General features: G+C 37.2%; 1 protein-coding gene across 1 annotated transcript; it reads left to right on the plus strand.

The window, feature by feature from the left end:
- Nucleotides 1-1651: 1651 nt before the first annotated feature.
- Nucleotides 1652-9346, plus strand: paip1 (poly(A) binding protein interacting protein 1). Its single transcript, XM_026343118.1, has 11 exons — nt 1652-2043; nt 3298-3449; nt 4394-4588; nt 4705-4817; nt 5112-5223; nt 5554-5679; nt 5766-5872; nt 6077-6194; nt 6282-6336; nt 6959-7037; nt 8034-9346. Exons 1-11 carry the CDS (start codon nt 1845-1847, stop codon nt 8119-8121), a joined length of 1344 nt encoding a protein of 447 aa, XP_026198903.1. The 5' UTR covers nt 1652-1844; the 3' UTR covers nt 8122-9346.
- Nucleotides 9347-12283: the final 2937 nt, after the last annotated feature.

Genomic DNA, 12283 nt, shown 5'->3' on the forward strand with positions numbered 1-12283 from the left:
TAGTTTGGTTCAGAGTTAATTTTATGCTGTGTTCTCAGATTTGTTCTTATAAATGTTTGGATATTTATGTTTATTCTGTCTTATCTACTTTGCAAATAGGTTGAAGTTACTATAAAAAAACTAGAATCTTTAGAAAAAAGTAGAAATGTGTCTGTGGTGGAAAAGATACTTGCATTTTTACGTCCTTTAATGAAACAGCAATTAAATCACCACAGATATAACCTGAGCCATGTACATGATCTTTGCTTTTAAAACCTGCAGTGATGAGTATTCACCTAATCCCACCAATCATTTGTCATCCAGTGCATTCCTGACATTTGTGAATGTTTGAACTCCCTCCAAGATGCTGGGATTGGGGCGGGGGGGAAACAGCAATAACAGAAAATAAGGGCAGTAATCTTTTATCAGAGTGGGTCTCCGCATTTCTGGCACAGGAATTCTCTGTGGCATAATGTGATCCAGCTTTGGGAAACAAGTGGAAAATGACTGGAGGCTAAGGCAACTAATGAATACTTACACTGAGAAGTCTGGTACAACACATGTAGTGGGCAGCTACTGGGAAAGGCACTTCTGAGGGGGTTGCACAGGTCCACAATCTTCTCTGAATAGAAGATAAATGTAATTATCCAACCTTTGGTGCTTTATATCTTAAAAGAATCTGAAGTTATTTAACCCACTGAACCACACACACTCTTGGACAGGCTCATCATTACGTGCTCACGTTGTGCACACAACCGCCAGTTAAACCAACAAACAAGGACACTGAGGTCGTGCCCTCAGTGTTTTTTCTGGCAATTTGGTAATTTTACACAATTTAAGCAACAAGTAAAATGAAAAACACTGGGTTTTAAGGCAAATACAGACACATTTTTTCTGACTGAGACTGAAAGTGAAACAAGTTAAAATAAAATAAAATCAAGAGCAAAGAATTTAATACACTTAACACCACTTTTTTACTGGCAGAGTACTATAAAGGAACAGTAGCACAATTGCATTTACATTTTACATTTAGTCATTTAGCAGATGCTTTTATCCAATGCGACTTACAAGTGAGGAACAAGGCAAGCAAACAAAATCTAAGTCAAGGAGAAAAAACATCAAAGCAATGTGCTATCAAAGAAGTGTTTCTGTTTCAAGAGATGTGAGTACAAAAGAGCAGAAAAGTGTTTTGTGTTTGTTTGTTTTTTTTTAAGTGCAAAGGAAGATGTGGAAGAGTTCTGTTTTCAGCAGGATTTTCAATTGCATAATCATAATTACATTATGACGCTTAAATAATAAGAAAAAACAAAATTTCTAACACAATAATGAACAATAAATGGGTGATAAATGATGAACATGTCATTTAAACCATTTGTCCTTGTGGATACAAAATGTGTTAATTAGGATGAGTAATTAACTTGATTTTATGTTTACTGCTTTAATAATTGGCTTCTAACTTATATGTATGATTATTCTGAAGCCTATCTTCATCCATTCCCAGAGTACTTTAGTTTAAGCAGTACTTAAATACTCCTGTACTGTACTTTGTACTTCAGGCTGTGGCTGAGCTTCAACTCCAGGCCACTAGAGGGAGACAGCTTTGTTTTGGGACCAGGCATCGTGATAGCCAATCAGCGACAACGAGTCTGTTGTTAGAGGAAGTGGCCAAAAAAAGTTGTGTGTATACTGAGGTACTAGCCTTTCGAGAAAAAGCCACCATGAAAGAGAGATAGGGCGTGTTGGTTATGATAAAACACAAGCAGGTGCCGCCACTCAAAAGAAAAAAAAGCAATTGTAGAGCGAACAGCATTTAATCGTGTTTCTCAGATGCAGTTTTGAGAGTCGTAGCTGGAAAACGAGCAGCCATGAACGAGAATTTCGACCGAGCTCCTGGAGCAGGGAGAGCCCGTAATCTGACAGCAGACTCCGGGATCGCGGATATCACAGGGGACGGTGAAAACAAAACCATGCTCTTCAGTCACAGGGAGCCGCTAAGACAACCCCGGACCTCCCCGCCTTTCGCTGAGAACAACATTAGCACGACAAACGACGTGGCTGTTGGAGGTAGGGAGCTGTCTGAAAGCTAAAGTAAAGTTAACCGAGCTAACGTTAGCTAACAGGTTAGCTAGTTTCAGATTCCGTTTCTTGAAATGCCACTTACTGACACGGTCACCGAAAGCTAAAACTGTGTTTGGCTGAATGTGAAAATAGCCACAAAACTGTTCCTCTTAGAAGCCGAGGGTGTTAACTACTCGTTTAACCTGGTCTAAAGCTGGAGCTGTCATTAGCTAGCTAGCTGCTAAATGCCATTAATGTTAGCTAACCTTAGCATTTTGGCGCTGCGACATGCACCTGTTGGATTGTTATATCATATTAGGTAACTTAGCGTTAATACAGCTTCTAAATAAAGCTCCCACTCGGATGTCACATCGTTACACACTGACACAGTGAATTTAAAGCTACACCACCAGCATAAAACCCGAGTTTATATACTGTAGCTAACAGTTGCTAACCATCGTAACGTTAAGTTAGCAACAGAGAGCAAAGAGGAAAAATCAGTTTTCATTCGTATCCTAATCCTATGTCAAATTCCTGTGGGGAAACGATGGAAAATATCTCAAAATAGTTCATCATAAGCAAGAGCAGAGCTAGGATTACTGATGTCAAAACATAAATAGTTGCTTTTAATCATTAAATCCATCTAATTTGCCTCTGTAGCATTACTTCAGATGATAAATCTGGGATTTGAAGGTGCATTTCTGCCTCCACTCATAGTGTGGCACAGCTGCTGTGTATTTTATCGTTTGTATGGTGTGTATCATCAAGTCCACAGCTGCAAAATTTCCTTTATTAGCTACTGCACTCTATAACACACATGCATACCTTGCAGAATTGGGAGGCAGACACACACACACTTGGCAGCGCTAGTGTCACATGAAATTGCAAAGCATATAAAAAGTATTGTGTCATGTTCTGCCCTGCATTGCAGCCTTGCACTTAGTTAATATTACTTTGTCAGATATTTTATAGTGCTGTGTAGTATTGTGTGATGTTTAGCTGGGTGTCTTCAATGTGCTGATAGTGTCTTTCAGTATTTAATAATACAGTTTGTTAAATTGTGTATGTGAAATATTATGATGACACAGCAAACCTGTTACCCCTTTGGCCTCATAAAGGTAATGAAACATTATCTTTGTCATCAAATCCCATGAAATTGAAAGAACTAAAGCTTACATGTAATTGAGCTGCCATAAAATTCCTAGGGCACCAAGTTCCAGAAAATGATATATTTTTATTATGTCTTCTTCCCTTTTTCAGATTGTAGAAGACAAAACAAACCGCAACAAAGTCTAAATACCAACAGTATGTCTGCCTCTAGAGGAAGTAATGATGTGGATGCTTTGGTCATGTCATCAAATCTTTCAGTCAGTGCTCCAGAGTTTGTCCCTACTGGATTTCACTTATATGAAGTAAGAGGTTTACACCATCTCAACATTAATTTTGATGTTATTGCTCTTGTTTAATACTCTATAGTGAAATTGTTTCTGTTGTTAGCTTCAGAGTAAGAGTCAGGAAACAGAGCAACTTTTATAAATTTCAGATTTTCTGTTTTATTATATAACCTTGGCAAAATGGGGACCTACTGAAGGTATCACCACAGCTTTTACTCTAAGCCTTATTTCACACAGCATTCACTAGTGACACCTACTGGCAATGGCTGTACCACAACACTTACTAACCTGTTGCGGGTGCTTCTGATTGGGCTCTTGATGCAGTTACATAAATGTCAGTTGTTACCAATATACAGTGGACACAGCTAGTTCCTATACTGATTATCTGCTAGACAGACAAATACTGTACATAGAGGTGAAACTCAAATCAAGAGTTTCTTTTGTGAAAGTGCGTACTAACAGGTTTTAAAAGCTTTTATTAATTTTTCCTTTTTATATTGTACCAAATTTTGTACCTTCATATTTTAACTCTCACAGTGACAATGAAGGGTGGTGTACACAAAACTACAGTGTCAATTAAATTCATTAGATAAGTTTTTTTTTTTTTTTCGTACAGTTTCTACTAATGAGATGGATCTAATTAAAAAGATTTATTTGAAAGAAAAACTTGCTTCACATTGTACCATCTTTGAAAATAAAGTTGTTCAATTTAAATATTTCAATCACAAGATCAATTTTTTAAAAAGCAGTAAACAAACAGAGTCAACATGCCCTTGACAACTTAGAGAGATAAAAAAGAGTTTTGAACCTTGGGTTGTGATGCTACATTGTTCTGCTGAGGACTCATTTGTCTATGTTTTCTCTTCAAATATGATCTATTATCTTTGGTATGAAGCTTTAGTTATTGGTGTATGTATTTAACACATGCTTTAGACCTTGTTTTTATTGTGATTTTTGTATAGGACCCTGTTTATGATGAGACAGAAAATTATTACGGTGAAGCAACCTTGGCTGATACGGTCAAAGACTTTCTTGGCCACCTGAGCTCCTCACCAGGCTCCTTTGACTCAGATGTTGAATACATAACTGGCATGCTCAATTCCTGGGTTACTACTGAAGAGTTGTTACAAGAGTTGGTGGAACTGATCTTCACACAGGTTTGGATGTTTACACTTCTCATTTTGCTCTTTGTATAAATATTAAATATTGAACGAGACCTGCCTAAACACAGCTTACTAATATGGTCTGAGTCTAAGTTCTGTTTTCTTTGCAGTCTACTGCCATTCCAAATTTTTCTTACACGGGTGCCAGACTTTGCAACTATCTGTCTCATCACCTCGCTGTTAGCCCTCCAAGTGGCAATTTTCGTCAACTGCTCCTGAAAAGGTGATTTTATCTGTTTCTAATGTATTTATTGTTGATATTTATCTAAAGTAGAAAACAATCTGAGACGTTTGTCTTTGTCTGTTTTGTCTTCTTTCCTTTTTTTTTTTATTTTATTTTATATAATGCCTTTTTTTGTTACATCATGAACAGCATAATCTTGCTTTCACACAAGCAGTTGTAGGAGCGAAAATGTTTTTGTGTTGAACGGGACTAACTAATACTGTAATAAGGTCAGAATGCAAAGCAGGCTCAGCCAAATTCACTTTAAACACAGGAGAATTTTGTCTGATGTAGGTGTCGAACAGAATATGAACAAAGGGATGTAGCTGTTAAAGGAGACCTGGAGACCCAGAAGAAATACCACTCCTTTGTGCTCTTTCTGGGAGAGCTTTATCTCAACCTGGAGGTAAGACGTTCGACCCTCTTTACTAACCTTTGGGTACATGTAAGGTTTTATTTCACACATCATAATCAATCATTCAAGATGTGTAAATGCATTTATTAAAAAAATACAGTCTAACAGCGTAATATAGATTTACCTTTTTAATGAGATAATTGTGCTTACTGCAAATAGTGACTTTTTTTTCACGGTCCTTGCTAGTCCGCTTGCGAATTTGATGGACAGACCGAACTGAATAATTTTCATTTATGGTCATATTGCTTGTGTCAACTTGTCATGCACGCTTGTTTTACTGTACTCTGTGTCATTAATCATTTGTTGATTTTGTTTATTTAGATAAAAAGTAGTAAAGGAGCTCCAGAAAGAGCACATATTCTCCTTGGTGCCCTGTATGACCTGATGAAGAGCCTCTTCTCTAATCCTGTGGATGCAAACCTGATCTGTGCTGTCAAACTTCTTAAGGTTTCGACTGAATTAAATACATTTACTTATATACATTACAAGATTTCCAGGCACTTTGGTAATGAGGTTGTGTTTTCAATTTGCAGCTAACAGGCTCTGTTCTGGATGACACATGGAAAGAGAGGGGACAATCAAACATGGAAGAGTTGATCCAAAGAATAGAAACTATTTTGCTAGATGCCACTTGCAGCAGGTGTGTATATGAGTGCAGTTGATGTTTACGCTTAAGGTAGCTTTCTTCCGAGATGCTGGAAATCAAACATTTGCAGAGCTGTTTGCCAACTTACCATCATTCAGAATTATCACATAAACTGGCAAATAGCTGACATACCAAAAAGCAGCAAAACACTAAATTTGTTAGGGTAAAACTTTCTCATATGAGCATTTTCCTCCTCAGGGATGTCAGACAGATGCTTCTGAAACTAGTTGAGTTAAGATCCAGTGACTGGGGCAGAGTCCGTTCAGCTGCTGCAGCAAGTAACGCAACCCCCGACAATGACCCCAACTACTTCATGGTGAGTGTCAGCTCTACCATACTCTTCTTCTTTGATGTTCATTCACAGTCTGTATTTCTGTCAATCATGGTTTTGTTTTTTTCACAGAATGAACCTACATTTTACACAGAAGATGGCACGCCTTTTACAGCAGCAGACCCAGGTGAGGCTACGTAATCCACTGTGTTTACTGAATCCCTGGGACTGTGGTCAAACAAGATCATTTCTGGGTCTTGATAGAAAATTAAAAAATATATATATATTTAATAGTTGCTACAAAATGTGTGCACACAGAACATTCATTTGGTAAATTGGACGTGCCTCATTATAATTATTGTTATCTGATATGATATTATAAATATCAGTGCTAAACTCGTTTTGTTTTTGTATTGTTTTGGTATAGTTATTTATATTGGTCGTGATTGTGTTGTATGCAGACAGAACATTACACATCACATATAACACAACATATTTTGTTCTAATGTGGCAAGCCTCCTGTGACACAAAAGAGCACCACTACTAGTAAGAAGAAATACTGTTCTAAAGGTTTTTCACTGAGGTGCCCTCTTCTAACAATCGGAGGACAAACCCTGTGTGTTGCACACTGATTCTAAATGGAACTGTGCGTAAAAATAATGAGACGCCACGGATTTAGTTGTGGTTGTGACACAGAATCATATGTCTTGTTATTCTTGTTCTATGTTTTTTAAACTTTTTGGCTTTACTATATCAGATTATACTGCAGCTTCCCCTGTGTCTGAATTTCAGTCTCTCTACTTTTACAGAATATGCTGAGAAATACCAAGAGATCCTGGATAAGCAGGACTATTTCCATGATGTTTATGGAGAAAATGGAGATGAAATGTAAGTACTTACACTTTACATACATGGCTTTGTTTGTTTGCCTGCTATACCATGGGACGTGTTGATGCTTGTTGCTGGGGTTGCCATTTTAACATGTAACCACCATTCATTAGGCTGTAATTTAAACAATGATAATAAATAATATTTAATAAGATTAATAAACTCCAAGTCAGTGTAAGTAACATCTGTGGGATGCTTCTTAACATTGGTTGTTTAGTAAAAGCACTCAGCAGGCAGCTGATACATTTGTTAAGATTAGCCAATTGAGTATATTCATGTTCTTTGTACATTTAAAGGTGTCTCAGGTTGCACGTGAACCTGTATGACCTTTAGAACAATTCCACACTGAACAAACGAGTTGCTGGGATGGCTTAATTACACGTATTTCTGCAGAAGTACAGTGTGTGGAGATTCTCAGTCTTTCAGATTGAATTTCCAAATAGCACTTGTTAGGGAAGTGGTTAAATTGTGTTGTTAGGGAAGTAGTTAAATTAATGATTTGGTATCATTTTGAATTTCAGATGTTCTGTTAACAAATTAATTGTTTTATTTAGTTTGTTATTTGCAAGCTTACTACTACACTTATGGTTTTGTTTAGACCAAAATCTGTAAAAAGTCATCACTTCCAACATGTTTGTACATTCCCAGTCATCTGACTACATAACAGCTTCACACAGGTCATATGACCACCACTAACCTGTGGCCCCCTGAGCTGACTGGCCCACAATGCAACAGGGTCGGCCATGGGCTCAGATTCAGTTTATTCAGCAGTTGGATGTGAAAGAGGGCTTAACTTGCTCTTATCCTCTCTCAGAATTGTGTGTGTCTAGTGAGCTTGTAGTTTCATGTGTCTGTGCAAGTGGCAAATAATTCCACATGTTAGTTGAGGTAATATTAAACAAAATATCTATAGTGTATATATTCAGGTCTTTCAATTCTAAAAAGTAAAAAGAAAATTGGTCTAACTAAATCACTTGTACTGTATTGTGTTCACAGATACGACTTTGAAGATGAGATGGAGCCTGAGATAGAAGAAGCTTTTGAGAATTTCTGTTTAGAATCGGAGAGGAAACGACAGCAATGACATGAGAGTGAAAATCTGTGAGACTCTACAGGCACATACTGTACTTTTCCCAGTCAACTTGCTGGAATTGAAAAGCAACGGAAACTAACAGAGTATAGGTTCACATTTTTATTTTACTACAAATAAGCATTTTAACAGAAAGAGCTGTTCATAGTTGCACTTCTGACACTTTTTCTTCAGTCAGTGTTGATTAGAAAATGGGCACAATTAATGGGATAACTGTTGGTGAGGTGTTACATTTTCTTGGAAACAGAAGTTCTCTTTGTTTTTACTTCTTTCAGAAACTTCTTTCCCTTATAGTTAAACTGAAAGCCAAGAGAAAATAGTGTGCTGTGGATTTTTTTAAATGAATTTTCTGAATGGCAGATGTGTTTCATCAATGCATAATTTGTTAGATACTAATTGCCCCATGCATAAACGATGGGCGGCAAAACTCAAATCATTGTCAGGGCTGCATTGTTTGTATATAAAATTCAGGTATGCAGTGCATATAAAGCTTTTATCTCCACTGTTGTGACATAGTTTCTCGTGTCAGGCTATTCTACACACTCCGCTGTCAATGGTCAATAACTCTGTGAAAGGCTATGCAGATTTAAAAATGCATTACAGCACTAACAGAACAAATAATTCAGCAACAGACTAGAAAATAGAAATTAAAGCTACAGTATGTAACTTTTTTCTGAAATATGTTTAAAAAAATGTGAATATCTACTCCAAGACTTGCACAGCCTGGCTGTTCAGTGTTGGCCAATCACAATGCCAATTATTTCTACTTAAACAGTACATTTTCTCGTTTTCTTATTTATTTTGAATTCATAAAACTGAGAGTAGGGCAGTGCATTGATTTCGAGTCGCACGCTGTCACTTGCTTCCCAAAATTTGCATATTGTAGCTTTTAAAGTCAACATTTTAAGGTTTTTTTTTGTTTGTTTTTTTAAGTTTTAAGGATCTGATTCAAAATTTTGAGGATGCAGTGCATCTAAATCTGGTCTATTTTCTGAATGTAGCTTTAAACATTGTAACTACATACTTACATACATACATACTTCAACTGCAGTTGTCAGTGGGACAAAATCGTAACTGCAAGAAGGAGTCAATTGTAATCGCAAGACTGGAAAAACTGTTTACCAGCAACCTATGGAATCCATTAAAAGAAATGTTGTTTTATAGTTTGTAAATATAATTTATAGTATTGTTTGCCTGCAATAAATTCTTTATAATGTGAGAATGTATTTGCTTGATTTGTGTGTGAGCTTCTTTGACTTAAAAGTAGGTGCACAGTGAGTTTGCAGAGTTTTACTTGTGTTTGGTAAAACACAATAATACAGTCATTTATAGTAAAGTGACTTCATGTCTGTGAGCTTCCAGTATTACTGAGTCTAGGTGATGTCTTTATAATCCATCACACTTGTTTAATACAAATACAACGCATAATACTCCACTACGTTTACATTGTTTTGTCATTGTGGATTGTCTCAGTCGATCAAATGTTATAGTATGTTTTGAGATTTAGTGATGGTACTATTTATGTTCTTAGAGCCCCTTGTAAACTATCCTTTAAATGCAGCAATATATTCTTTTTATGCGTCCTTGAAGTTACAATGCTGCTGCAAAAAAACATACATAAATACCGTATATCTCTATTATTGAATCAGTCACTGGGTGGTGTTCCTAAGATTTGCAAAACAAAAAACATTTAAGACTGTGAAATAACAAATAATTTGCCCATACTACACACTTTTATTTTGAAAGTACCCTGATCTACTCTATGCTGCCATCCCTAGAAATACATTCTGAACAAACTCTGCCATCCACTGGTAGGTTTGCCTCTGTGCAGCGTTGCCAGATAGCAGACGAACGTGATCACATCTTTTATTTGTAGTACTGAATGTGATCAAATCGGGACCATACTCTGCAGCACCAACTACAGTCACCAGGACATTGCTCTATTAACATGAAATAGTAGAAACAGCTGTAAACAGAATAAAGGAGTCAAAGTCATGCCAGTATAATCCTGTTATAAACTGTTAACTATTGTTTTTTTACTTTGCTGTCGTCTCTTAGATGTTATGATTTAAACATGATGATTTTGTAGGAAGTTGACCAGTGTTATGCAAGAATTCAGTTATTTAACCAACCTAACTTTAAATGGTTAAAAATGAAAAAGAAATTAAAATTTTGTATTTTCACTCATTATGTAAGGAATTCATTTATTCTGTTGGTTTAGCTCAGTGAGATTGAAGTACAGTGAGCACTTCTATAACAGCAACTGTGGATTGAAATCATCAAATTTGCCTCTATTACCGAAACATCCTCATTATTATACCATCACATCCTTTAATTGTAAAAGAGAATGAGAACTTCCAACCTTTTCTTGGTCTACAAAGCCAAATTTTCCATATAAAAGTTTTGTTACCATGTTACCATGTTAGAAATGTATGTGTTCATGGCCTTGAAAATTGTTAGTGGTTTCAGGAAAACTGCAGTTAGCCATACCATATTATTTCCTTAATCTTAGTCACACACCACAACAATTTTTCAGACCACAATGGAATAGCTAGTCTGTGCTTTGTAAACCCTACTGAGCACATGATGAAACAGCAAGACTTGAAACTTTGATTACATCCGTGAATATTGCACTTTGCTCTGTGATGCCGTCTGTAGTTGTTTCATGTCTGTCAGGGGTACAACATATTGATTTATTCCAGTAACCCAGCAATGTCAGATGAATGCCCAACAACCACAGCAATTCTAATCGGAGCTTTGTTGGGGAGGTTCATAGCATGCGACCCCTGTTTCGCCCTGGATTTATCCATCGTGGAACACTACTTGATGCCATGCTTTAATGTGGTTGTACTATCATGTTTTGTAAGATATGTTACTGCTTCACTGTAGTTTTGGAATAAAATGCCTTGCAGTGTGTTTTTAAGCAAATAGTTTACATCTGCCAGTTGTTACTACTGTGCATGAGCGTGGAAAAGTCTCTCACAAGTCTGTGTTCAATTTACTGCCAACAAGCACTTGTGGCAACCATCTAAAGCAGGGAAATGTCACTGTTTACTGTTCTGCCACAGTTGTATTATTTGGGAAAAGGACATTTAATAATCTTCCTTGTGAAGGAATTGTGTGTGTGTTTGTGTGTATTGAGGAGCTTCTCCAGCTTCTCCACAGGTTCGAATGTCTTTGGTCATGCCAGCTTCACTCACAAGTCACATTGCCACCTCGTCTGTGTGCAGTCATTGACTCGTGAGCCTCTCTGAGCCTGCTGGATGTGACTGTCTGGATCACAATGCAGCAAGGCAAACCAGGGCCTTAGATTCCCATTGGTCAGCAGATGGGTGTGAAAGGAGGATTAGCGCCGTGCTACAGTCCGCTCACCCAGTACTGTGTGTGTGCTTCTGTATCTGTATTATACTGTATGATGCTGTTTTTAAACTCAAGCATTAGCAAATACACGATAAGGACAATCTATCTGTTTAAAAGCAAACAGACTGAAAACCACTTCCTCATGTCAGAAAGCCAATGACAATTTTCTGAGTATGGGTATCTCAAATCCTGGAAACATGAAGTAACTATTTAGCTGGTCATAACGGGAGGAAACAGACTTTTTATAATGCAAGTGAAGTGACTGTTTTATTTTGATAGCAGAGACAAAGGCTTGTCCTGTGATCACAACTGGTCTCCAAACATTTAGAGCAGCTCTAAATGATTCATGTTCTTCCTCAGTGGGGATTTTTAATGACATATCCACACTGTTCCATTATGTAGGAGCCTGACAGGAAAATAGACCACAGGGTTTAAGGCCCTTCCTTAGATTGTTCGACTCAATTTAGCAGAGTAAGCTGCCCACAATTCTTGGCACTTAACCTTATGAAATAATGCATACTGTACAAATTAAACAATGTTGTATCCTGTTAAAGTGCGGGGAATTTAACAGATGTACAGTAGTACGGGTTATGTATGTAACATTAGTGCTGAGTGAGAGAATGGCTCAGTTTCAGGACAAACAGAAAAACAACCAGCCCACCACACAAGGATCTGCTCTACGTCACCACCACACACTTCCTTGACCTTGCTGACTTTCAATTGTGAAGACAGTCCAGCTCACTGCATGATTTACTTACGAATCATGACTGGACAAACAAATGAGTCGGGGTTCGGC

Source organism: Anabas testudineus, chromosome 9, assembly GCF_900324465.2.
Source record: "Anabas testudineus chromosome 9, fAnaTes1.2, whole genome shotgun sequence".
Classification (NCBI taxonomy): domain Eukaryota; kingdom Metazoa; phylum Chordata; class Actinopteri; order Anabantiformes; family Anabantidae; genus Anabas; species Anabas testudineus.

Coding starts and splice junctions, on each gene's coding strand:
- paip1 (XM_026343118.1), top strand. CDS start 1,845: ATGAACGAGAATTTCGACCGAGCTCCTGGAGCAGGGAGAGCCCGTAAT. Junction 5,873..6,076: donor CTAGATGCCACTTGCAGCAG/GTGTGTATATGA, acceptor TTTCCTCCTCAG/GGATGTCAGACAGATGCTTC. Junction 6,195..6,281: donor ATGACCCCAACTACTTCATG/GTGAGTGTCAGC, acceptor TTTTTTTCACAG/AATGAACCTACATTTTACAC.